The following is a 26,404-nucleotide window of genomic DNA, read 5'->3' on the forward strand; positions in this document are numbered from 1 at the left end:
TATTTTTTAAAATATAAAATTATATTATATTATATGTTTTTCATTATTTTTAAAAAATATATAAATTTATATTTATTCTTTTATTACTATTTTGAAATTTTATCATATTTGTTATTTAAATTTTCATATAAACATATTAAAATAATATTATAGATAGATTTTGAATTATGTAACCCGATCAATCTGAATCTAATTTGAACAACTCAAACTCAACCCAAGTTTAAAAAAATGAGATTAGGTTGAGTTTGAGTTGAGCACCTTAAATTAGAGTTCGGATTGAGTTAAGTTTTAGTTTATTATTTATTAATTTCGAAGACTCTCACATTCACATCCAATAATTTAAATGCATCAAATATAAATAAAAATAAATAAACTATATATGAACCAAGGATAACTAGATAACAAACAAATTTAAAAAGTAAATAATAATTAATTATTACATATAAAATAAGAGTGTGTTAGGTAGATTTTACAAAACGTTTCTAGTTTTTCTAACATTCGAATGATAAAATTTTTCAAGTGTTAAAAATATTAAAAGTATTTTCTAAAATTACTATCAAACAAATTCTAAGTATCCTAAAAAAATATAAATGAAATGTTTAAAGACGCCCTCAAATCTATCACAACACTCATCTAATTCTTCTTTTATTTTTCAAATAAAAATGATTTTGAAAGCACAAAAATATGTTAGTTTTTTTTTTCATCTTATTCACAATCACCAACATGTAATTCTATAATTTGCTAAGTATAAACATTGCCAAACCCTTTTTTCCATCAAACTTTTAAATATAAAATATTTAAGATTATGTTTGGTTTTTGAGAGAAAATATAAGGGAAATAAAATATATAAATAAAAATAATAATAAAATAAAATGTTGATGTAAAGTTAATAAATTATTTTTATATGTTATTTCAAACTCGTTTAATTTTATTGGACCGGAATTAGTTACCATTCATCAAAATAAATAAAATATTAAAAAATACATCAATGTCAATATTAGATAATGATAAGGGAGAATCAAATTCTCCATGATACGTGCTGCATTCCTTTTCTGTTAGCATAATATCCTCTTGTATAGCTGTAGGGATATACTCAATATTTGTATTTGATTCTTTCCTATTATGTAGGAGTTTACAACTGTAATTACCGTGTATATAATGAAGAGTTATCTCCTCATCCGATAAGGAGGATTTCAGTCATTTACCGTGTTTATCAAACACCTTTATGGTATCAGAGCGTGGTTTCTTTCGATTCTGACCATGGCTGTTTCGTCTTCTTCACCTCCTAGTCTTCCGCTCAATACAATGGTGCATATGCTCACCATTAAATTGACCTCCTCCAATTATCTATTGTGGAGAAATCAGTTCGTTCCTCTGTTAGCTAGTCAAGAGCTTTTTGGTTATTTGGACGGTAGCATCACGGCTCCTTCTCCCATGATTACTGCCTCTGATGGCACCCCAAAATCCAATCCTGCATATACCTCTTGGCTGCATACCGATCAGACACTGCTCAGTTTACTCTATTCTTCTCTCACAGAGGAATCTATGAGTGAGGTACTGGGTTTCCGTCACTCCCACGAGGCCTGGCATGCGCTTGAAGTCTCATTTTCGCACCGATCAAAGACTCGCGAACTGCAACTCAAGGATGAACTCCAGCTGATGCACCGTGGCTCTCAGTCCATTGCTGAGTTTTCTCACACCTTCAAAGGCCTTTGCGATCAACTGGCTGCTATTGGACGTCCCATTGACGTCACGGATAAAGTCCACTGGTACCTACGCGCATTGGGACTCGACTACAAGATCTTTTCTACCACCATGATGTCACAACTTCCTCTACCATCCTTTGCTGAAATTGTTCCGAAAGCTTTGAGCCATGAAATCTTTGAATGGTCAGTCTCCCATTCATATTCCAACTCTGCTTATTTTGTGCAGCAAACTTCCAAAGTGGCTGGTCACAAGCAAGTGAAGCATCGGTCTTCAGCTTCTCCTACACCGTTTGCCAACTCAAAGTCATCATCCAACTCCTCCGTCCGCTGTCAGTTGTGCGACAAAAAGGGACACTTGGCTAAACGTTGCTGGAATTTCCTGAAACTCAAGAAGAAGCAATCGGCTAACCTTGCTGAGGCTTTTTCTGCCTGCTCGATTCAGGATTTTAATGACTCTGAATGGTTCCCTGACTCTGGTGCAACGTCCCACATGACTAGTGACACCGAAGGTGTGGATCAACCGGCTGTCTATTCTGGTAATGAACGTGTCATGGTTGGCAATGGTCAGTCCTTAGCAATCTCTCACACTGGTTCCATTTCATCTCTTGTTCCGTCTAGTCCTCTTCTTTTATCTAATGTCTTAGTTGTTCCTGGAATTAAGAAAAATCTTATTTCTATTAGTCAACTTACTAAAGACAATAATTGTTGTGTTACCTTTTCTTCCTCTGGTTTTACCATACAGGATCGGGTCACAAGAGTGGTACTGGGAGTCGGAAGATGTGAAAATGGTCTCTACGTGTTGGATCGTCGTCATCATGCCTTAGTGTCCACTACTTTTTCACCGCGAGCATCTGTTCGTTTATGGCATACTCGCCTTGGTCATCCACATTATCGTACTATTGCTTCTCTTTCTAAATTAGGATCTATTTCTTGTAGTAATAAATTGGTGAACAATAATTCTGAAATTTGTGTTGGTTGTAGACTCGGAAAAAGCCACCGTTTACCTTTTTCTCTAAATAATGAACGTTGTGTTATGCCTTTTGATCGTTTACATTGTGACCTATGGGGTCCGTTACTAGTTTCTTCCTTTAATGGATATAGATACTATGCGGTTTTCATTGATGATTGTACTAGATTTAGTTGGATATTTCCTTTAAAACACAAATCTGATTTCTTTGATAATTTCATCAATTTACAACGTTTTATTGAGACACAGTTTTCCGCCAAAATCAAATCATTTCAGTGTGATGGTGGAACTGAGTTTACTAATAATAAGTTTCGCTCTCATTTGCATTCGTGTGGCATTGATCTCCGTCTGGCATGTCCTTACACTCCTAGTCAAAATGGAATTGCCGAACGTAAGCATCGTCATGTCACAGAAACAGGTCTTACTCTTATGTTTCATGCTCGTGTGCCGCTCTCCTTATGGGTTGAGGCCTTCTCTACTGCCGTCTTTCTCATTAACCGACTCCCGTCACCATCTCTTGCTGGCAAAACACCTTATGAGCTCCTGTTTGGTAAGCAACCCGATTATTCTATGCTTCGTACCTTTGGGTGTCTTTGCTTCCCTTATTTGAAAGATTACTCACCTCATAAATTGTCTCCAAAATCTACTCCTTGTGTCTTTTTAGGTTACAGTACCCTTCATAAAGGATTTCGGTGCTTAGATCGTAAGACACATCGTGTCTATGTTTCTCGACATGTGCAGTTTTATGAACATACTTTTCCCTATAATGGTGATTTTGTGCAAAATCTGCCATCTAACATTGACTATATTCATTTTTCTGAGTTTCAGGAATGTGTTTCTAGTTCTTCTAACATTAGTACTTCAGATTCTTTGCCTTCACCATCTTTCTCGAATTCACTGTGTCTGCCTTGCAATGATATTCCACACTTGTCTTCGACTTCTTCTCCTGGTCCGCAAGTTCCTCTTGATGAGGACTCTCTCTTGGATTCTGTTGCTACAGATTCGACCACTCCTTCACCAGTCTCGTCCTCTCCTCGTGTGACCACTTCCAGCCATCCGATGATTACTAGAGGAAAAACTGGTATATTCAAACCACGGTTGTATCATGTTATGCATATCTCATCTTCTTCTCAGTTGTTTCAGGCTCTTCTTGCTCTCAAAGAGCCACGAGGCTTCAAGTCTGCTGCAAAACACCCTGAATGGCTCTCGGCTATGGATGATGAAATTCACGCACTGAAGAAAAATGATACGTGGGTTCTTGTACCTCGTCCTCAGCATCATAATGTGGTTGGCTGTCGCTGGATTTTCAAAACAAAGCTTCACTCTGATGGGTCTATTGAGCGTCATAAGGCACGTCTTGTGGCTCAAGGATTTTCTCAAGTTCATGGTCTTGATTTTGGTGACACCTTTAGCCCTGTGGTGCGTCCTGCTACAGTCAGAATCATTCTATCATTGGCTGTTACTTCTGGATGGCGTTTACATCAGCTAGATGTTAAAAATGCATTTCTTCATGGCTTTCTCAACGAAGAGGTGTACATGGAACAACCGCCTGGCTACACTGATCCACAGTTTCCTCAGCATGTTTGTCGTCTAAAACGTGCTCTTTATGGCTTGAAACAAGCTCCTCGAGCTTGGTTTCATCGATTTAGCTCATTTTTGCTGAAACTTGGTTTTCACTCTAGTCAGGCTGATTCTTCGTTGTTTGTTTATCACTCCTCGCTTGGTACTGTTTACTTACTTCTTTATGTTGATGACATGATCATCACTGGAAGTACTCCTTCTCTGGTTCACACCTTTATTACTCGGCTTTCCAACGAATTCTCCATGAAGGACTTGGGTGATCTTCATTATTTTCTCGGAGTTGAAGTTCAAGCTAATGAGAAGGGTCTATTTCTCAGTCAAACGAAGTATGCTCTTGATCTCTTGCAACGTGCTTCAATGATTGATGCCAAGCCTATTTCTACACCTTTTGTTGTTGGACAGCATCTATCCGCCGAAGGGACTCTATTCTCCGACCCTACTCTGTTTCGTTCTCTTGCCGGTGCTTTTCAATACCTCACGATCACCAGGCCTGATTTGTCCTTCAGTGTCAACTCCATTTGCCAATTCATGCATGCTCCCACCGAGGATCATTTTCGTGCTCTCAAGCGTATCTTGCGCTATGTTAAAGGCACTGCTCATCATGGTCTCCAACTTCACAAACAGTCCACTCGTGATCTTCTTAGCTACTCTGATGCGGATTGGGCTGGATGTCCTGATACACATCGCTCTACTACCGGCTATGCTATCTTTTTTGGAGCTAATTTAATCTCTTGGTCTTCTAAGAAACAAAGCACTGTCTCTCGTTCAAGTGCAGAAGCCGAGTATCGCTCCTTAGCTGTTGCTACTGCTGATATTGCATGGATTATTCAGTTGCTTCGGGACCTTCATGTTACACTCTCAATGCCACCTAAAATTCTTTGTGACAATCAAAGTACAATTTTTATGGCAGTCAATCCGATTACTCGTCCTCGATCCAAACATATTGCAATCGACTACCATTTTGTTTGTGAACTTGTTGATAAAGGCACTTTGAAAATTGATTTTGTTCCTTCCCATCTACAGCTTGCTGATTCACTGACCAAAGGAGTTACCAAGCCACAGTTCTATATCTTTTGAAGCAAGCTCAGCGTTCTCCCTTCTACCACGCTCACCTTGCAGGGGGGTGATAAGGGAGAATCAAATTCTCCATGATACGTGCTGCATTCCTTTTCTGTTAGCATAATATCCTCTTGTATAGCTGTAGGGATATGCTCAATATTTGTATTTGATTCTTTCCTATTATGTAGGAGTTTACAACTGTAATTACCGTGTATATAATGAAGAGTTATCTCCTCATCCGGTAAGGAGGATTTCAGTCATTTACCGTGTTTATCAAACACCTTTAGATAATATTCAAAGTGTAGAATTATTAGGGAGGAATGTAGACACTTCAAATGGAGAAAATTTGCAAATAAAACAATAGATAAATAACTTTTGTGGGTTGGATCTAGTGCCGATATTTTAGAATTTTATATTTATATATAAAAGGACAAAAACAATATTATAAAGGTTTTTTCAATTAAAATTGAAAAAGCTTTCCAAATAAACTTAAAGTAGTCAAGCCGATGAGGAAACAAAACCCAAACAGATTAAAGGTAGATTTAAAATATATATTTTTAAATTTAAGACCGATTTAAGTATTATCTTATCTCACCTGCCTCACCTCAATTATATATATATATAATAACATCTTAATTATTTATAAAATATATATTTAATGTAATTAAAAATTTTTGAAAAAAAAGTTTTGCAAAAAAAATAAAAAATAAAAAATAAACAAGAGGTAGAAGAATAATGAGAAATTTGTACACATGTCCTACCACACCCTGTTGAGATAAGAATTATTTTGAATATTGACAAATTGGGATGGGGACGATATGTCTTCAATTCATCAATTGTCATCCTTATTTGTGAAAAGCAAATTGAAAAATCATAAACCATTTAATTAAATCTACATAAAACACGTCTACATTTTCTCAACAACTATCATGATTTCAATCCAATTCCATTAAATCATTCCACTTTGATTTCAAAATATGCCTTTGTCTTCTCTTAATTTGATTGCAACCCTAATACTCTAACTTGTCCTTTAATTCATTTGCTCTTGAATTGACATATACACCATTAATAAAATTTACCCCACCCCTCGAATAAACACCTCATCTCATACCTTAGAAAGAAGTTTTGATTCTGTCGATATTTGAAGGATTTAGTTTTTAATACTATATACGAAGTAAAATCTTCTTAATCATACAGACATGGTTTAAATTCTATCTGACTTTATTTACCTTTTTCGCTGACCAGAAAGTCAATAATTTGTAATGGGGATCATGTCCAAACTTGATTTGCCTAATTGGATGTACAGCTAGCATATACATCACATCCAAGTGATGATTACACCACCTGTTAGTTCTTAATTAATCATGATCCTTGGGACCTTGTTCTATTGTCTCGTCTGTGAGAATTAAGAAAAGCATTTTCCACATTTTTAAATGGAAGCTCAAGTTCAACCAAAGGGGGATGGCCTTGAATCATAGCTAGTTGTATTTTTGTTTGACGAGAGGGGAAAATCATTTGACTGGTGAGGTAGATTGATCACACTATGGGAAAACCCCATCCTCAGGAAACAAAAAAAGTTAATTTCTTCTCCACTGAATGGAAAGAGTAAAATGATGGCAAATTTACTAATCCTTTCTGGGTTTTGTTTTATTCCTCAGGGTGTTTGGATTATGCTGACAGCTTTCCTTGGAAGGACCGTTTGGATAGTAGGAAAGCAAGTGAGAGCAAACACAGCTTTTTCTGAGTTGAATGTGGTCGAACACTGCACACTGGAATGATGGCCGTTCCATTCTTCTTCTCATGCTGAGAATTCTTGTGATTGGCCTAATAGCGATACGAATAAGCCAAACCCCTCGTAACCAAACTGCCCACAAAGTAGAATGAAAAAAGGAAAAAAGGGATTCTAGATAGCCAAACAGGATTGCACACCCAACCCCAACTAATCAGAACTAGCCTTATGGGATTTAATAGCATGCCATCCACTCTCGGCCATTTCAGCTGGTTGTGATGAAAGCAGAGCCTAAAGGCCACCAAGCTCGAACCCCGGTCTAGTAATTGCCACTTTTTTTTTTTAAAATAAAAATAAAAATAAAAATGAAACTCTAAATAGTAAAATACTTGAAAATATAATAAAAACAAATTCATCATTTACTAAATAAAAGATTATTTATCTGAGCACTATCCATTAAACCCTTGCAAGTTGATCGGATAGATAGTTCGAACCTCAACATTCTTTATAGAGTGTAATAAAACTGATTTAAGTTTTACAATTCAACGTAATTCGGACCGTGTTGATCATCGATCACTTTCTTTTGTTGAAATCTCTGCCGGGCCCAAAAACATGTAGCAGTACTCTAGTCTGTCCTGCTTGCCAAAAGGTACATCAAATAATATACTCCATGATGAAATGAAGAGGCGCCCCATGACCAATCACACACTCTTATTCGTCGTGGGACTGTCACGAGTATATTAGGATGTGCCGAGACACACTGGTGGGGGCTAATGCCTGAACCGCCCGAGCTAGCATGGACCACAGCTGCGTGATGATTAGAGAGGGCAACATCATGACAACGACGATTGTTGTATCACTGCATCAATACTGCAGTATTTCCAGAATATTCCAGTAGGATTGTATACAAATTTGCAGCTGGTTCCTGAAAGGCTGAGCTTTTTGCCCTGATAATGTAGTTTAATTTAATTTAATCTCATAACACAAGTTTCTTTGGATTTATTCTCTACCTCCTAGCATATGAGTTGGACTGCCTTGCCTATTCCCTACTCCCTACAAGGTTTGAGATCGGGGATGGGTTTTGATTTGATTTAGACATCTAATGATACGGAAGTTAGAAAAATATTGCTTCTTATACAAGTTTTCTTTTAACTTAAGTGAGAAATTATTTTATATAAAATAATAAAAGAGTTTGGGAATTAATTTTTTTTTTATATTTTAAATAAAAAAGAAAATATGAAAGGATAAGATTGTACACGTATTTTTACATCTCTACAACATGGAATTTAACTCTAATTCTTTTTTTTTTTTCCACTTCCTTTCCCTTTTATTTTCAATTTTTTATTTTATTTTTTTGTCTTTTTCCTTTTTCTTTTAAACTAAATGACAAATAGTGAGAAGGGTGCACATCATGCTGTCAAGCAACGGTTGCTTAAGTTGCCATGATTAGTGGCTGAGCGTGGCCCTGCACCCTAATCAGTGATTAGTGATTATACTACACGGCCAGGTACCATCCGCTGGTCACAATTGTCTGATTGGACGGTGCCACTTTTTATGATGGCATGTTATGGCCTTTTTTCTCTTTGGCTACAAAGAAATTAAAATTACTAGAAAAGGATGAAGGAAAGAGAGTCCTATCAGAATGATTCAAACCCATCACTGGGTATAGTTGAATTTGGATTAAATTTATATGAACCTATGTAGTGTGTTTAAATAATATGTGATTTTTTTGGACTGATCAATCGTATAATATGAATTTGATTTGAATTTACTTATTTTAAAATTTTACTCATCAATGTAGTTATAATTTTAAATTATTAAATCCATATTTTATTTATTTAATTTGTTTTAAATAAATAGATTAATTGAATTATAAGCATATTCTACTTTAACTTAATTGTTAAATATAAAAACCTAATTATTAAATGAGTTACATAATGTATTACTTATTTAATAATTAGATAATATTTAGATTTATATAGTAAAATGCCTAAATTTTGATGTAACACAAACACTACAAATTGCCATACATAGGAGTATGGTTGAATTTAATATCTCCATTTTATTTTAAAATATGTGGATATAGAATGATTTTTTATGAACATATTTAGAATACTTTTAATAGTGATCTTAGGAACTATTTTTCATCTTTCTAATATTTATAAGATAAAAATTTTAGAGCGTTACAAAAGTTATAAAAATATTTCCTAAAATTACTATTAAACGTATTTTTAATATGAAACAAATTTATAAGTTATAAATGTCCGAATAAATTTTATATATATATATATAAAATTTATAACGCTCTTTAAATTTAACCAAAAAAGGAGAGTTGTTATATTTAAAAAGAAAAAATCTTTCAAAGTTTTCACTAATTCTCCAAAAGATTGGATCAATATAGTTTAGACACAAACATGTGCCTACCTGAAACCAGACGAATCTATCAATTTCATTGAAAAAATGTCAAATTTGGATGGGAAATTTTATTGGGAAACTATGAAATTGCACCACGATAGCCCTCTTACGTGTCCTTTCCAGACAGACATTTAGTAGGAGGAACTAATTTTAAAATAATAATTACTACAAGGCCAAAAAAATGCGGAACGTTCCTCACATGCAAGTTGCAAGTTGCAACCCACCATATATACACCAACATAGTAAGGAAAAGTGAGAAGAAGACAGCCTTAAGTGATCAATTACTGCAAAATGACAAGGACCAACTATCATACCTTTTGAGCTCATCTGTCAAAAGATTTGAAATTACCAGCCCATATCAATATTTTGGGCAAAGATAACAACGACACATGAGTAGTGATGAAGTTATTATATATATTCCCACATAAGTAAATAGAAAAAAAAAGAAAGATAAAAAAAAAGGGACTACTGATGGGGTCTATATATGGTGATGTTGTTTTCAGAGGAAGATGTGAACGTGGAGAAGTGTTGAAGTGGGCAACGGCTCTTCACCAGTCATTCTTTTGTAGAGATATTATTGATGAACAAGAAAACAAAAATGGGAAGCTGCATGGAACCTGTGTAGTTCAAACTTATATGTGTATACAGACACCCATCTCCATATGCCCACAGCCCACCTTCCCTTGTATGCCCTACATATTTCCATCCTTTCTGCCTCTTCCTTTCTCTCTCCTACTATCTCCCTCCATCTTCTGTCTTCTTCCTCCCTACCTTCCCAAACTACCCTTTGTGGGCATTGGTCATTAGTCATGTCTCCAGATAATCCCCAAATGCTAGCTAGTGACATGGAGAAAAGATCTTATAGTCATCCATGGAAAAAGTCTTCTAAGAAATAGTAGTATGTTTGAGCCATCTATATATAAATGTATTCTTTTACCAAGTTGAGGATATTATACTTTAAAAATGGTCACTTCTTCTATTACAATTTTCATGTTTTTATTTTTTGGGAAATGATTAAGAGGGGGTTTGATGATGAGTAAATTTATGGGTTATTAGTTATTACCAATATTAAGACATGGGGTGACCCACATCGTCCAAGGCACCATCTAAATGGGCTCTCAAACGAAAGAGACTCTTCCCTTGTGCGACCTTCTACCTAGGAATTGCTACCAAATGGTGACGCCAAGGGTGAAAAGATAAAGGGTAAAAGGCAACAACCATAGGTAAAAAAATCTCTAATATCCACACTTTTTTTTTCTCGTGACCACCTGTCACCTTTATGGGCATAGGTCTTTTAATCAATTCAAAATTTCAAAACTATAGCTTAGCAGTATTTGTCGAACCACCAACCCACATATTCCCATTAGGACCAGCATCGATGCAATTATAATACCATTTAAAAGAAAATTTTCTTTTGGCTTGCTTATTCTATATTTTAAATCATTGCGTTTGAAACAAAAGTAGATTTAAAATATGGACCTACTCTTGAACTGATCTGACTCATGGTTCTGTCCACTCCTGTTGAATTGTACAAAAATGTAATAGTTGAATTGATTGAAATAAAAAATATTTTGTTGGGTTTTAATTATTCTTACCTTTTCCTACCATAAATTCACTGAACTTAGAGCCTATACCAGCGTTGTCCTTCTTGGAGCCAGGGTGGATCAACGGGCAAGGGTAGAGCGGAGAATTCAAAGAATTTGTCTGTATCTAGTACTCCCCCCACAACCCCATCCTAGTTACAGCTCTCCAATTATTGAACCTTTTATGAGCTATGTTTCAATCCTAACCTCTCAAAATCTGTGCATATATTCTCCTACAGAGACTAGAGCTAGGCTTGCTTGCTTGCTCCCTCTCTCTTTCTCTCTCTCTCTCTCTGCGGAAATGGCAAGTGAGCGAGAAATTTCATATTCTTCCCGAAGCTATGGTGTCTCGGATGAGGAAGAAGACGAGGAGGAAGAGGAAGAAGACGAGGAGGAGGAGTGCAGAGATCGTGAACCGTTGTATGGGAGGTGCAGTTCTGGTCTAAAACCAAAATGTCTGAGCCGGGTGTTGGACCCCAGAGCCAAATGGGTCCAGGAATGGAACAGGGTTTTTCTCCTGGTCTGCGCCACAGGCCTCTTCGTCGACCCACTCTTCTTCTACGTCCTCTCCATAAACAGTACCTGTATGTGTCTCTTCGTGGACGGGTGGTTCGCCATCACCGTGACCGCCCTCCGGTGTATGACGGACGCCTTGCACCTCTGGAACATGTGGCTGCAGCTCAAGATGGCGAAGCGGACGTTCCACGTGGTCGGCGAAGAAGGGAGCCGGCTGCACGACGCCAGCGCTAGCACGGTGGCCCTCCGGTACTTGAAGGCGAAAAAGGGCTTCTTCTTCGACCTGTTCGTCATCCTCCCTCTACCCCAGGTGAGAGTTTCACCCACCATTGTCACCCCTATCACCACTATCATCACTATCATCACTATCATCATCACTATCATCATCGACCCCATTTTTTTTAACGCTATTATGATCACAGAAAAAAGAGTGGCAGCCATTAATTTTGATGAAAATTTTCATTATGGTTTTGATTTTGTACACTAGCGTCTTGGTGCTGCAGATGACAAGTGCAAGTCACACCAGTAGTTTGTTGCATGCAGTGAGAACCCATGTGATGTAACTATGTCCTTTCTTCATCTTTGGAAAAGGGTAAAATGGGAATATAAATTACACAATAAAGCTAGGTTTTCTATGGCCTTAAGGCCCTTAACTCATCACTGGGTGTCTCTTTCATACAACACACAGGGTACTGGTTCAATGTCAAAGATCTCAAAAGGAGAACTCAAATCCTATCATTTTTTATTTTCTTTTATATGGTGGAAAATATTTTGAAATATTTGCATAAAATGATGAATTTGTTGTATGTCTTTCATATTTAATAAGAATAGGTGTGAAGGGGGCCAAGAAAAAGACCTAACTTAATGCAAAGATGTAAGAGGGGACCAATATTTTTGCTTGGCTCATGACCAATATTATGTCCAAATACCTTTTGATTTAGGTAGTGTTATTATTTTTCACTTAAATCTACATAAAATTTAATTTAGTTTAACTTTAAATATAACATAAATAGCATTAAGTAGAAAGTTAGAAATAAACATCTGAAGTCTTAAGTATTAAAGTTAGACTCATAGTATCTTAGTAATCTCACTGCATATCATTATTACAATTAAATATCCATTTATTTATTTAATATTAGAGAGTGAGATAAAAAATTGTTTGAGATATTTTTTAATTCATGTAGAAAAAGTGAGTACAATTATTTGTAACATAGCATATACCATTATGAGAAGACAGAAGATGTAAAAATAGAATCAGCTTAACTAATAGTAAAGTCTCTATTACTTTATTCTTAAATTTTAAAAAAAAAATTAGTGAAAAAAAAAAAACTAGTTCTATAACCTATGTAAAGTAGGGAAAGTAGTTCCTGGCTTCTTAATTTTGATACTGTTTGTATATAACAAGGATATCCATGTTTCATACTTTTTGTAACATGAAAATCTACCTTCATTTTTATCAGAGATCAAACAAAGATGAAAGGGAAAATGCAAAAAAAAGTAGAAAAATAAAAATTTATAGTTAATAATTATTTTTATATGCTAATTTAAATTCATTTAATTTATTTTACCTAACAAACTAGATTATGCATAAATTTATGAATAATTTTAATTTTATTTTATTTTATTTTATTTTTTGTATTTCTAGTAATAAAATGAAGCATGAGAACATTATTTTATGTAGTTATTTATTTTAGTGGGAATAAAATCTAGAGTTTGGTGGTGTTTGTTTGTATTTTTTTTTTACTTAATTCTAAATATAAATTAAAACTAAATAGTACTTAATAATGTTAAGTATTAGATGGTTTGTTTTTATATATATTTTATTTTTATTAAATTTTAAAAAGTAAATAAAAATTAACATGTTACTTTTTTTTTTTCATTTACAAAATACTAAATATTTTATCCTTTTCAAATTCAATAAAAATTTATAATAAGTCATAAAAAAAATATAAAAACAAGTCATTTAAAGTTCGAGAACAAATTACTTTCAATCAAAAGTTAAAAAAACTAAAACCCTTTTAGTATTAAAGCTTGAAATATACTCTAGTTAGGAATAAAGAGTGCTATATTTATTTCATTAAGACAAAATCAACATGATTTAAAGTCTAGCTTAATATAGCAAGTGGTTAGACTCCTTTTGTTTGTGAGATTTTATTTCAATTTTTTTTTTCTAAAGTCATGTGCCCCAACCCTAATGATTCAGCCCCTAATCATGAATTGTTTCTATATATGAGTTTGTGACAAGCTTTCTTAGTTAAAAAAATAAACTTGCCAAAACCTTGTTTGGTTGGTGGAATAGGATGGTTATCAAAAATATTGGCACCAACTTTTGGACCTGTTAAATGCCTAGGAATATGCTTTTCTGATATTAATTAATTCTTTATTTCAACAAAATTTAAAAAAAAAAATGTTACATGACTTTTTTGGTGGGTGGGTATAGATTGAGGCACGGTATTAATTGTTGGGCAATCTAGTGCACCTACTTTTTGGTCACGTAGAAACTAGAACCAAGAACCTAGAGATATGCCCAAAAATGGCTTGGATAATTGAGGTTGTTCTTCATTTGGGCACTACAGATTTCCATAAAAATTAGTGGGGGGGTCCAATGTTTAAACAAGAAAAGGAAAATGCATGAGCCCCCATCAATTATGTGAGAAAAAATCAGAGTCTAAAATATGGAAAAAAATCACATCATGACACCCATGAGTGCAACTATGGACCACTTAGTTCAATTATGTTGTACGGATTACATGTTTCTTGCATTCTAGTGTTACTAGACTTGAAGAGTCAAAAAAGTTTCGAACATTTGGGAAGTTTCTTAATTGACCCTAACATGGATTACAAGATATATATTAGTGGGATTTCAGCTCATGTCTATTTCATATGCATTGTTTATCCATTGTTCTTTAATAATTTAGACTTTTAATTCTTTGACCCATCAAACATATTTTTATCCTTATATTCTAGTATTTTAAGAGGATATTTGATAAAATTAATATTTATTATTTGATAATTTAAGTTAAATTATCCTTATATTATTAAGTCATTAAATTAATTTATCAAAATCATTTTTAGTTTTAAATTATAATATTAAGTTATTTTACTAAAATACTTGATATATTTAATAACTTAAATTAAGTTATTAGATCATATTAAGTCAATCAATTGATTTTTCAGATACCCTTTAAACAATCATTTTTAAAAACGTTTTCAATAAAAGTGTTACTAATAAAAGATCTAGTTAACCAAAATCACTTTCAAATGGGTTCTAAACTTGAAAGAAAGTTGAAATTATAAAACCTAATAGGTATTTATTTCTCTATCGAGTTGATGTATGATTAGGGTTTATACTATAATTTAAGCTTAAGGGCAAATTAGGGAATCTAAACACTTAAAAAAGAGATGATGCACTGTTGCAGATTGTACTGTGGGTGGCAATTCCCTCCTTGTTGGAGAGAGGCTTAACAACAACAGTGATGACAGTGCTCTTGATCATATTTCTCTTCCAATACCTCCCCAAAATCTACCACTCAGTCTGCCTACTACTCCGAATGCAAAACGTTTCGGGCTACATATTCGGCACCATTTGGTGGGGAATCGTCCTCAACATGATTGCCTACTTTGTCGCCTCCCATGTAAGTCGTTCTTCCCATCATCTTCATGTCCCCTACACTATATTTCCTTACACTAAAAGGCCTTGAGAAATGGACCCCCCCCATTATGTTGAATATATTGTTTATTATCATGCAGTTTTTCTTTTCTTTTATTCTCTTTTCTTTGGGTTCCCTGGCACCCTCTAGGAAGCCTTTTTAGTGCTTTAAAATATTACCTTTTGTCCTTGGTTGGTGGTAGTACATGACACAACTATGAAATGATGAATCACGTAGCGTTGAATAATTATATCAACAAATGAATAGTATTTTGTTGCATTGCAATCAACTTGACGTTGAAGGTTTTAGTTTCGAATTTTCTTTTATATGCTTTCATCCTAAGACATCCAAAATATCTTTTTGATACCATTCAATAAATGATGAGTAATTAGGATTAGGATATATGTCCAAATCATACCCTAAAATGTTCTAGACTGACTCTCTCAACCGTTAAATTTTTTTCATTGATAATTTGATGGTTTAAAAGTAAAAAATAAAAGTGTCTTAAGATAGGTTATTAGAGACTAATGAAACCATAGAAATAGTTAGAAATAGATATACGAATAATATATTAATAATAATTGGAGAGTGTATGACTTTAAAGATGTTAAGAACCTTGAATTCTTGAACTTAGAGATTGAAATCCTATGATTTTATTAAATAACAGATTGCTTAATTAGAAAATGTGTTTACGATTAAGTTTTTTTAGGGATGTTATAAACTTTGCATTTAAAGATTATTATTGTTCTTATTTTAATAAAATTTATAGATGTTTTGTTTTATAATTTTTTGCTGTCAATTTTTTTCTTTACTATATAGAGAAATATGGACACCTATCATCCATCCAAAAAATAAAAGAAAAAAAATTAAACCTTAATTCTCACTCGAACGAATATAATTTGCATGGGTAACACTTCTTTAATATAAAACCTTATAATAAGAATATTATATTATTTCATCTAATATTAAACGTTATATTAAATTCGTTGGTTATAAACATTAAAATACTATAAGAAATTTCTTTAGGTATACTACTAAAATATTTTGAAAAATATTGTCTAAACATACACGTGTGAAGACATAACATGCTTTACACCTTATTTGATATACAACTTTATGATAAGAGCATTATGTTGCCTTATCTAATATTAATCTTGATATGAAATTTCACCACAAAATGTACTTTAGGTTGAGCTAGAGTTCTTTGATCATCACATGTGACCTTAGGCGTCTTTCAATATAGAAAAGGTTGATTAACCCAAAAAATAAAATAAATAAAATAAAAGAAAAGATCATTGCATGAAAAGAAGATACAAAAAAGAGATATTCTCGACCCATCATTTCATCAAAAGGGTTAGAGATATTCTTATCCATCCATATCATCAAAAGGGTCAATCGTGAATCATATGTAGAGAAGTTTTCTAATTAGATGGTCTATAAGGGTGGAAAATAGAAAACCAAGATTGGAATTGGTAATTGTTTTCTTAAAACAGTTTTAAAAAACGATTTTTTAAAAATATTTTGTGATATTTTATAAAACAAAAGTTTATTGAAAAGTGTAAAATGTTTTAAACATGTTTTTTAATGTTTTAAAAATAAGTTTTATATTTAATATTTTATTTTTAATTTCGTTTCTTGGTGAAAGGAGGAGTGTGAGAGTTAATTTCGGAAAACCCATCATCAAAGAGTAATCCCCACGTCAGATCTGCAGTCTAGCAGTTTGTCAAGAATTGTTAACAGCTGCTAAACTGAGCCCAAATCTTTCTTTCCTCGATGAAAGGAGCAGTGTGAAAGTAATTTTCTGAAACCTCATCATCAAGGAGTAAATAGTAATCCACACGTGAAATGTGGAGTCTGGAAGTTTGTCCAGAATTGTTAAAGATAGCCATTAATTACCTCGAAATTAACTTTTTTTTTTTCCCTGTTGGGTTTCTGTGGAAGAAGGTGACCCATCTTTGAATTCTGTGAGGGTGTATGTTCAAATAATTGTCCTGGGGAAAGAGTCACTGTTTCCTCTCTCCGCGGCATTAGCCATTATGTTCGGCACTTACCCTTTCTTTTGGTGTCATTAGGGCTGTGAGGTATCCGAGTTGGTCCCACCCAATCTACCATCTGACTGACACTGAGCTTGAGAGATCATTGTAGTACTTTGATTAAGTTTAGAGGAAGGGTTCAGACCATGAGAGTTCTAAATGAAGATCATGTAGGTCTTCATTAAAAAAAATTTTAGCTTCTCAGCAAATGATCCAAACATGACATTAATATTTTTATTATTTATTTTATGTGAACTTTTAATTATTTTTAAAGAAAAAGTGGATGGTTGTGTTTATTATATATTTGAATTTTGATACAAATAAAAAAATCATTATAGGTAAGTTCAACCCAATTTAACTTTATTCCATTAGAATTTGATGTATATGGCTTGACTAATCCAACTATTTTGAATGCAATTCAACCCACTCCAACCTAACTTGAGTCCTACTTGAACCTAGAAAAAGGTAAATTTAGATGTAAAATACTATTTATAGAGTATTTATCTTTATAATGATATATGCTTGTGATAGATGACTAAGTAGATTATAAAATCAGTTTGAGGAAGGGTGAATTGGGTGTTAAAAACTTTTTTAGAATAATCAATTAATAAAAAAAAGAAAAAAGAAAAAAAGAAAAAGAAATCAAGACTAAAACAAGTATAAAAAAAGAAATTAAGAAAAAATAAATATAAACTTTATTACAGTGGTTTGACAACCTATCGTACGTCCGCTCTTTTCAACTTCTAGTTGAGGGGTTCACCATCTTCAACAATTTTATAGTTAAAGACTTTAAACTTTTTATACTTGGATTATAAGATTCTAATAAACATTCATAAACTCTTTAAGTACTTAACCTACTTGAAACTTTTCTCTCACAAGGAGTAAGGAAATAAGAATTAAAGAACTTCAAACCTAGTAATAAGTCAAACTTACAATATAAGGTAAACTGGGGTGGATTTGAAGGTGCACAAAAATATTTATAAGTGAGAAATCAATATTGAGAAAGAATGTTTTTCTAATTGAAAGTAATTATTCTCTTATCAATAAATATTCTAAAACACTTTGATTTATATGTTTCTATCTTAGGGACCCCAAAGTCATAGAAAGCCCTTAATCGATTGAGCAATTAGTTTGATCGATTCATTAGTAGTTAAACATTTATTGCTCTACAATTCACCATTGGGACTCAAAGCCTTAATCATTGAGGCAACTAGCTTGACTAAGCCTTAATCATTGAGGCAACTAGCTTGACTAACCCTCAATCGATTGAGGTTGTGCCTCAATTGGTTATACCATAGCTACTAGATATCAAGGGTGCACAAAGTGCCCTTTGATTGATCGAGCCCAACCAGTTCAATCGATTCCTTGGCACCTAGACAAGTTGCATTGTAAAGTGTTTAAAAAGCCCGCTTTGAGGTTTGAAGCTTTTAGCAACTTAGGTAAGCTTTCTCAAAATCTTTTAGGATCTATTTGAAAAGAATTTAGTTTAGGGCTTTAATAGAAAACAAGAATCCATCCATTTCTTTGATAAAAATGATTGTTTTAAGTTAAAGAGATGATGAAAATAAATCTTTAAAGTGCATGATAAACAGTTTACACTTAAATGTACTAACAAACACCATCTTATAGTTTTTCCTAGATCACTTTAAGTCTTCAATAGTTCTAACTATTCATGGTAGTGATATTTCATAAATAAGCCAGAAAAATTTAACTTGATTTACATCATTAGTAAGTAACCTTGTTTTATATAATTATCAAAATTCGATTAGGAGAATATTTGGACTAAATATCTTTCCCTCTTTTATGATAATAAAACTAAATTACTACTAGGAAGTAGGGAGAAGATATCCTCCCAGTAAGTGCATTATAAATTAAGTAAATAAAACTCAAGGATATTTAAATTACATAGAAGATGAAAAAAAATATAAATGAATGGAAGATCATCCAACCATCAATTATAGAATAACAAAATCAAAGCTAACCAATGAGATCAAGTACTAATACATACAGTGTAGTATGGAAATAACATATGCATTGTTCTTACTGGAATAAAAATATGTCTAAAAGCATATATAATAGAAGTGGTAATTCGTATTGGTAGATTATGTTCATGTCATGTCGAAACCCAAGTATTCTACTATATAAATCAAACCAAACCTAATATGAATAGTAATTGTGTCAAAAACATAAATCTGAATAATACATAATTATTAAACATGTAACACATTGTATAACTCATTTAACTTGATTAATAATTAGGTTCTTTAATTTAATAATTATTTTTTGTATAAATCTATATGGTTAATATTTCAATTAAACATGTTTATGACTCATTAATTTATGTATTTAAAAAAATTAAAGTGAGTCAAATATGAGTTAAGTAGTTTAAAATTATAATTAGGTTAATCAATAGGATTATCAATAGAATTATATATAAGTGTGGGTGTGAACTAAATATCCAAAAGAAATTCCTAGTCCGTTCATATGCCTAGGTGAAAGAATCTTGTGCAGGGAAACTTTCTAATTAGTTGGTGAGAAAGGGTGGAAAATGGAAATCTAAATCCGTGAAAGAGCAATGTGAAAGTTACTTTCTGAAAACTCATCATCAAGGATCAAATTAATCCACACGGGAAATGTGGAGTCAGGAAGTCTGTCAAGACAGCTATTAAATTACCTTGAAATTAACTTCTCTTTTGTTGGGTTTCTGTGAAGAGGAAGGTGACCTATCTCTGATTCTTTGAATTCTCTAGAACAGCATGTACTACGGTTTTTGAATAATTGTTAGACAGAAAGTGACCGTTTCTTCACTACACGGAATTAGCCGTTATGTTCGGCGCTTACTCTTTCTTTTGGTGTCACTGGGGCTGCGACTGATCCGGGTGGGTCCCAAGGGCGGGACCTGGTTCAAGTGCGGTTGCCCGATCATGAGCTAGTCCCTGTCAGGAAGAGCGGTCTTAATTTTAGCTTTAACCCTATTCGTACCTGGAAAAGCAAATTTAGATTAGCCACTTCAAATCCAAAGTTGGATTAAGGTAGATTCCGGTGAAATACCATTTAGTATTGTAAAGCATGTTTGTACATACGTTGAAACCTAATTTTTATCAACTTTCTAGTCTTGTTTGAGTTTAGTAAGAATAAACGGCAAATCGAGAAGTTTATATAAACTCAAGCATGTGGTAAAACCGAATGTCTGCAGGCAGCAGGAGCATGTTGGTACTTGTTAGGCCTGCAGAGAGCTGCAAAATGCCTGAAAGAGGAATGTGCAGTGGCAAATTATTGTAGCACAAAAACACTTGCTTGTAAAAATCCTATCTACTATGGAACAACTAGCCTGTTGAAAGATAGAGCAAGACTTGCATGGGCAAACAACAAGCACGCGCGGTCTACTTGCCTGGACAGTGCTGATAATTTTGAATATGGAGGTTATAGATGGACAATTCAGCTTGTTACCAACGATAATCGCTTGGAAAAGATTCTGTTTCCACTTTTCTGGGGCCTAATGACACTAAGGTTTGCTCTCTTTTCACTTTTCTTCTTTATGCTGCTAAAAGTCTAAAGTTAAAAGAGGTGTTCCATCCGATTATTGCTCCACTGATATGTACGCTGAAAGGACTAAAAGTTTGTGTAGTGAGAAAATGAGGCATAGTTTCTATTTCCACTGATCACTCCATGTGAATTCCCACTTTAACTGTTTTAATCATCATGACTCTCAACTACCTTGTTAGAACTTTGATTTGGATCCACATGTTTCACGCAATTCATCTTTCAAACTTTTTTTTTCTGGGGATGTGAACAATGATTAGCCTCTTCATACTTGCTCTCCATCTCACTGAAGTTCCATGTCGGGTGTGCATTTCTTCTTGGTACTAACTCCATTTATTTGTGATGACCAGTACTTTCGGAAACTTGGAGAGCACCACAGAATGGTTGGAAGTCATATTCAATATTATTGTTCTCACCAGTGGACTCATTCTGGTCACTATGTTGATTGGAAATATTAAGGTACTGAACTCATTTGATCTTCTGAAGCAAAAAATGTGGAAATGTGGAAATGGGGCCTTTACAATTTATCTGCAAATTTTGTTTATGGGGGTCAAACAGGTGTTCTTGCATGCGACCACATCAAAGAAACAAACAATGCAATTAAAAATGAGGAACATAGAGTGGTGGATGAGGAGGAGGAAATTGCCTTTGGGTTTCAGGCAGAGAGTGCGTAATTATGAGAGGCAAAAGTGGGCAGCGATGCGTGGCGTTGATGAATGCCAGATGACGAAGAACCTCCCCGAGGGCCTCAGGAGGGACATCAAGTACCATCTCTGTCTGGACTTGGTGAGACAGGTACGCCCATATCATTTCTCCACTAAAAAAAGCAGAAAAAAGATGTCTCTCCAGTCTCCACATATTATGCATCTGTTTTCCTTTCCTACCACACCTTTTGTTTTCTTCCTTCTGTCTCTTCCCTTCTGCTTTCTTGCTTTAAAGATCTCCATTTTGCTGTTTAAGACGGTCAAATCCCCAAACCCCATAATTGAAATTGACCCAATAAGGTTTTAAAAGGCAGCCACTGGGGCCAGCCTTGTGCTCTCACCAGTGTGTCCTTGCGCTGCCCATTTGTATTTGGGCTTCACTCTATATCAGCAGTGCAACTTGGGCTGGAGTTTGGTTTAATAGAGCCGAACCCAATTTGATGTTTGGACGAGTTTGGTTAGGTTGTACTTCGTTAGATTTTTTTCAACTGGAATTCAATTTGGATCACGCTCGAACCAAGGTTAGGACAACCCAAACCCAATTTAATTTTTTTATAATATTTATAATACATATTATCCTATATAATAATAATAACAATAATAATATTTTTTTTAATATTTTTTAATAAAAATTATCAAAACTATATTATATCATTTAAAAAAAAAATACAATTTAAAATTTTGTCCTATTTAATATTTAAATTTTCATATAAATATATATAAAAAAGTTTTTTATAGAAATATCATGAATGAATTTTGAATTACTCAATTCCCCCAACGTGAATTCAATTCGAGTTTAGAGAAATGAGGTTGGGTAAAGGTTTGGATTAAATACCTCGGCTTAAAGGTTGAGTTGGGTTGAGTTCGGTTCATTGTTTTTTAATTTAGGTTGGGTTTAGGTTAGTTGTCAAGCTGACCAATCCGCTCAAGTTGCAGTGCTACTCTATATGTATAAAGCGAATCTACCGTGTGACACTAACCTAAATACACATTTATAGAACTTGAAATTTTGAAAATCTCATCTATTGGCAGTAAAAGTATTAGACTAAGCACGAACAAGACTGAATTTTTTGGTTTCAAATTTCAGGTGCCATTGTTTCAACACATGGATGATCTAGTCCTGGAGAACATATGCGATCGTGTGAAGTCCCTCATATTCACTAAGGGGGAAGTAGTGAGTCCTGACTTTGAACATTCATTGGGAATTTTATTGCAAATTTTGGATTAGAATTGAGTCAGAATTTTTTTATGTAGATAACAAGAGAGGGTGACCCAGTCCAGAGAATGCTGTTTGTAGTAAGGGGTCATCTCCAGAGCAGTCAAGTACTCCGAGATGGTGTGAAAAGTTGTTGCATGTTAGGCCCTGGAAACTTCAGTGGGGACGAGCTCTTGTCATGGTGCCTTAGAAGACCCTTCATTGAAAGGCTACCCCCATCTTCATCAACCCTAATCACCCTTGAAACCACTGAAGCATTTGGGCTAGAAGCTGACGACGTGAAGTATGTCACACAACATTTTAGATACACATTTGTGAAGGAAAGAGTCAAGAGAAGTGCGAGATACTACTCGCCTGGGTGGAGGACTTGGGCAGCTGTGGCCATTCAGTTGGCTTGGAGGAGGTACAAACACCGGTTGACACTCACTTCATTGTCATTTATCCGGCCAAGAAGACCCGTATCACGGTGCTCTTCGCTAGGGGAGGACAGACTCCGGCTTTATACAGCCATGTTAACTTCACCAAAGCCAAATCAAGATGATTTCGACTTCTGAAGTCGATAAAAAAAACTGAGTGGATCAGTGAACTTTTGTCTACAAAATTGTAAGTACTGTGAAAAATGTTCAAGCTAGGCATGTTCTTTCATTGCTTATTTCACAGCTCAATTTTGTAAAGGGAACCATCGGGTTCTTGGTTATAATGGCAGGCCTGTTAATAAAAACAATCGTTGTACAATGGTCTGCAACTCATGTCACTTTTGTAGTGTCTGCCCGTGGGATGTGATCTTCGATTTCCACCTTGTAAATTCTGTCTATTGGACAGTGTTATTAAGGAAAGTCGTCACTTCTCCTCCCAACTCATCCTTTTTTATCATGGAAATTCGGTCAATTAATCTCCATTTAGTCATGTCAAAATTTCTATAGTGAACTCTACTGGTTGATACCTAAAAAGGCTCATATCGAACAGCTAAAAATGTATAGAAGAATGGAAGACGTTCATCTCATGGAGCAAAGACTCGGATTTAGTTAAGACGTAGATACAAGGTGTGGACCCGCATTTTTCACGTGCACCCCCACTCGATCGGCGAGACTCGCTTTTTATTTGTGAAAAATTGATTTTTGAAAAAAAAGTTGGAGTCGCCACTTATTATTTTTTTTTTTTAAGGGGAAATAAAACAAGAAATAAAACCCTAAAAAAATGACTCCATAATTTTTGGAAAAACGTGTCTTTGAAAACCCAAGTCTTGGTCCGGGGATCAGGTTACTTATTGGGAAGGTACCTCTAGGAGGTAGCACCCCTCTAAGCCCTAAAGAGGTCTCTACTAATTAAGTTAAGGGGAATATGACAATTAATCGGTTAATTATGGATACCTAAGTAGGCTAGGTGATTTCAAAAGATTTGCATGCTAAACAAGATCAAATTGCCATAAAAGAAAGGTTAGGATGCGTACCCGGACCGCTTCTCAAGCGCTATCATAAAACATCAGAGTTAGTATAGAAGTATAACACACAACATGTATTTAATCATAGTGAATCAAACATACATCTAAACACCTAAGGATTATCAAACATATGCATACTTCATAGTGACACGATTGTTTACAAAATTTAGAAAGTAGGCGATAGGGGGGGCGTACCTGGATAGCATAAATAACTTACAATGCGCTCCCATAAGACATGAGGGATTAGATAATAATAAAATAAAGAAACCCTAGCATGCTTGTTATCTAATTAGCATAACAAAAATTGTCAAAGTATATGAAAACATTAATTATCACACACATCTTGTACACAATTCCTAAAAAAGATAGACATAATTTCAACAAGTGACAAAAATGACAACAAAAATAATTTTTGAAAAGATTTTCTTATGTAGGGGTTTCACCAATTCCCCAATTGATATACACGAATTTAGCCCAGAATCATCCCATTATTTGGGACCACAAGCTTTGATTCGTGTTTTTGTTCAAAACCAAAATTTTTGTTGAAAACCGAGAAGGATGCAAACCGAACAAGATATGGTTGCATATTATTTTTTAAAAAAAGAAAAAAAAGATTTTGATCCTGAGGATTCTAAATGAGTTTTTGAAATAGATTTTTAAAATGATTTTTTTGAGAAAAGTATTTTATTTTAAAATAAAAGGAGTTAATTTGGAAAAAATAAAATATAAGAAATAAAATACCCAACAAAACAAAAATGAAACCTCAAAGTAAAATATTTTTAGTAATTAACAAAAATGATAATGGTGATGGTAGAGGCCGATCTTCATGATTTTCCAATGGCCTTTGAACAAAAAGGAAACTATCAAAGCAATAAATTATTAATATTTAGATCAAATAAGCTAATGAAATATCCATCAAGAATTAGCAACAAGGATTCAAGAAGCGCATAAATTGAGAATAACAATCCATAATTAACATAAGATTAACTAAACACATAAATGCCTCTAGACTAAAAAAATAAATTAAATCAAGATTAAACTTTATCTAACGGGATTAATTAAACTAATGTATTCAAATCACAAACACATACAAGTGAAGAACAAATTAAAACTAAATTAAATTGTAATTAAAAACATGAACTTTATTTAATAAGATTAATTAAACTACTAAATTACAATTACAAACACATCCAAATTAAAAATAAATAAAAGCTAAACTAAATCGGAATTTCAAATATGAACTTTATCTAACAAGATTATTTAAACTAATGAATTAAAATCACAAATATACTTAAACTAAAAGATAGGTTAAAACTGAACTAATTTAGAATTAAAAAAATATAAACTTTATCTAACATGATTATTTAAACTAATAAATTAAAATCACATACATATTTAAACTAACAAATAAATTAAAAATAAACTATTTTGGGATTAAAAACATGAACTTTATCTGACATAATTATTTAAACTTAAGAATTAAGATCAACTAATGCATTTAAACTAAAAACGAATTGAAATCAAACTAATTGAGATTAAAAACACAAACTTTATTTAACATGATTATTTAAAGTAAAGAATTAAAATCAACAAAATACATTTAAACTAAAAACAAATTAAAATCAAATTAATTGGGATTAAAAATACAAAATTTATTCGATATGATTATTTAAACTTAAGAATTAAGATCAACAAAATGTATTTAAACTAAAAACGAATTGAAATCAAACTAATTGAGATTAAAAACACAAACTTTATTTAACTTGATTATTAAAAGTCAAGAATTAAGATCAACAAAATATATTTAAACTAAAAAACGAATTGAAATCAAATTAATTGGGATTAAAAATACAAGCTTTATTTAACGTGATTATTTAAAACAAAGAATTAAGATCAACTAATGCATTTAAATAAAAAATGAATTGAAATCAAACTAATTGGGATTAAAAATACAAACTTTATTCAATACAATTATTTAAACTTAAGAATTAAAATCAACAAAATACATTTAAACTAAAAAACAAGTTAAAATCAAACTAATTGGGATTAAAAATACAAACTTTATTCGATATGATTACTTAAACTTAAGAATTAAGATCAATAAAATGTATTTAAACTAAAAACGAATTGAGATTAAAAACATAAACTTTATTTAACGTGATTATTTAAAGTCAAGAATTAAGATCAACAAAATACATTTAAACTAAAAAAAAAATTAAAATCAAACTAATTGGGATTAAAAATACAAACTTTATTCGATA

The 26,404-nt window shown here is 33.3% G+C and overlaps 1 protein-coding gene across 1 annotated transcript; it reads left to right on the plus strand.

The window, feature by feature from the left end:
* Window positions 1-10,857: 10,857 nt before the first annotated feature.
* On the plus strand, window positions 10,858-23,558 carry LOC100265816 (cyclic nucleotide-gated ion channel 4). The gene is made up of 7 exons (XM_003634641.4): window positions 10,858-11,866; window positions 14,976-15,191; window positions 20,436-20,749; window positions 21,133-21,241; window positions 21,341-21,577; window positions 22,574-22,660; window positions 22,741-23,558. Exons 1-7 carry the CDS (start codon window positions 11,225-11,227, stop codon window positions 23,254-23,256), a joined length of 2,121 nt encoding a protein of 706 aa, XP_003634689.2. The 5' UTR covers window positions 10,858-11,224; the 3' UTR covers window positions 23,257-23,558.
* The last annotated feature ends 2,846 nt before the right edge of the window (window positions 23,559-26,404 follow it).

The sequence above is a fragment of the Vitis vinifera genome, chromosome 19 (genome assembly GCF_030704535.1).
Source record: "Vitis vinifera cultivar Pinot Noir 40024 chromosome 19, ASM3070453v1".
Classification (NCBI taxonomy): domain Eukaryota; kingdom Viridiplantae; phylum Streptophyta; class Magnoliopsida; order Vitales; family Vitaceae; genus Vitis; species Vitis vinifera.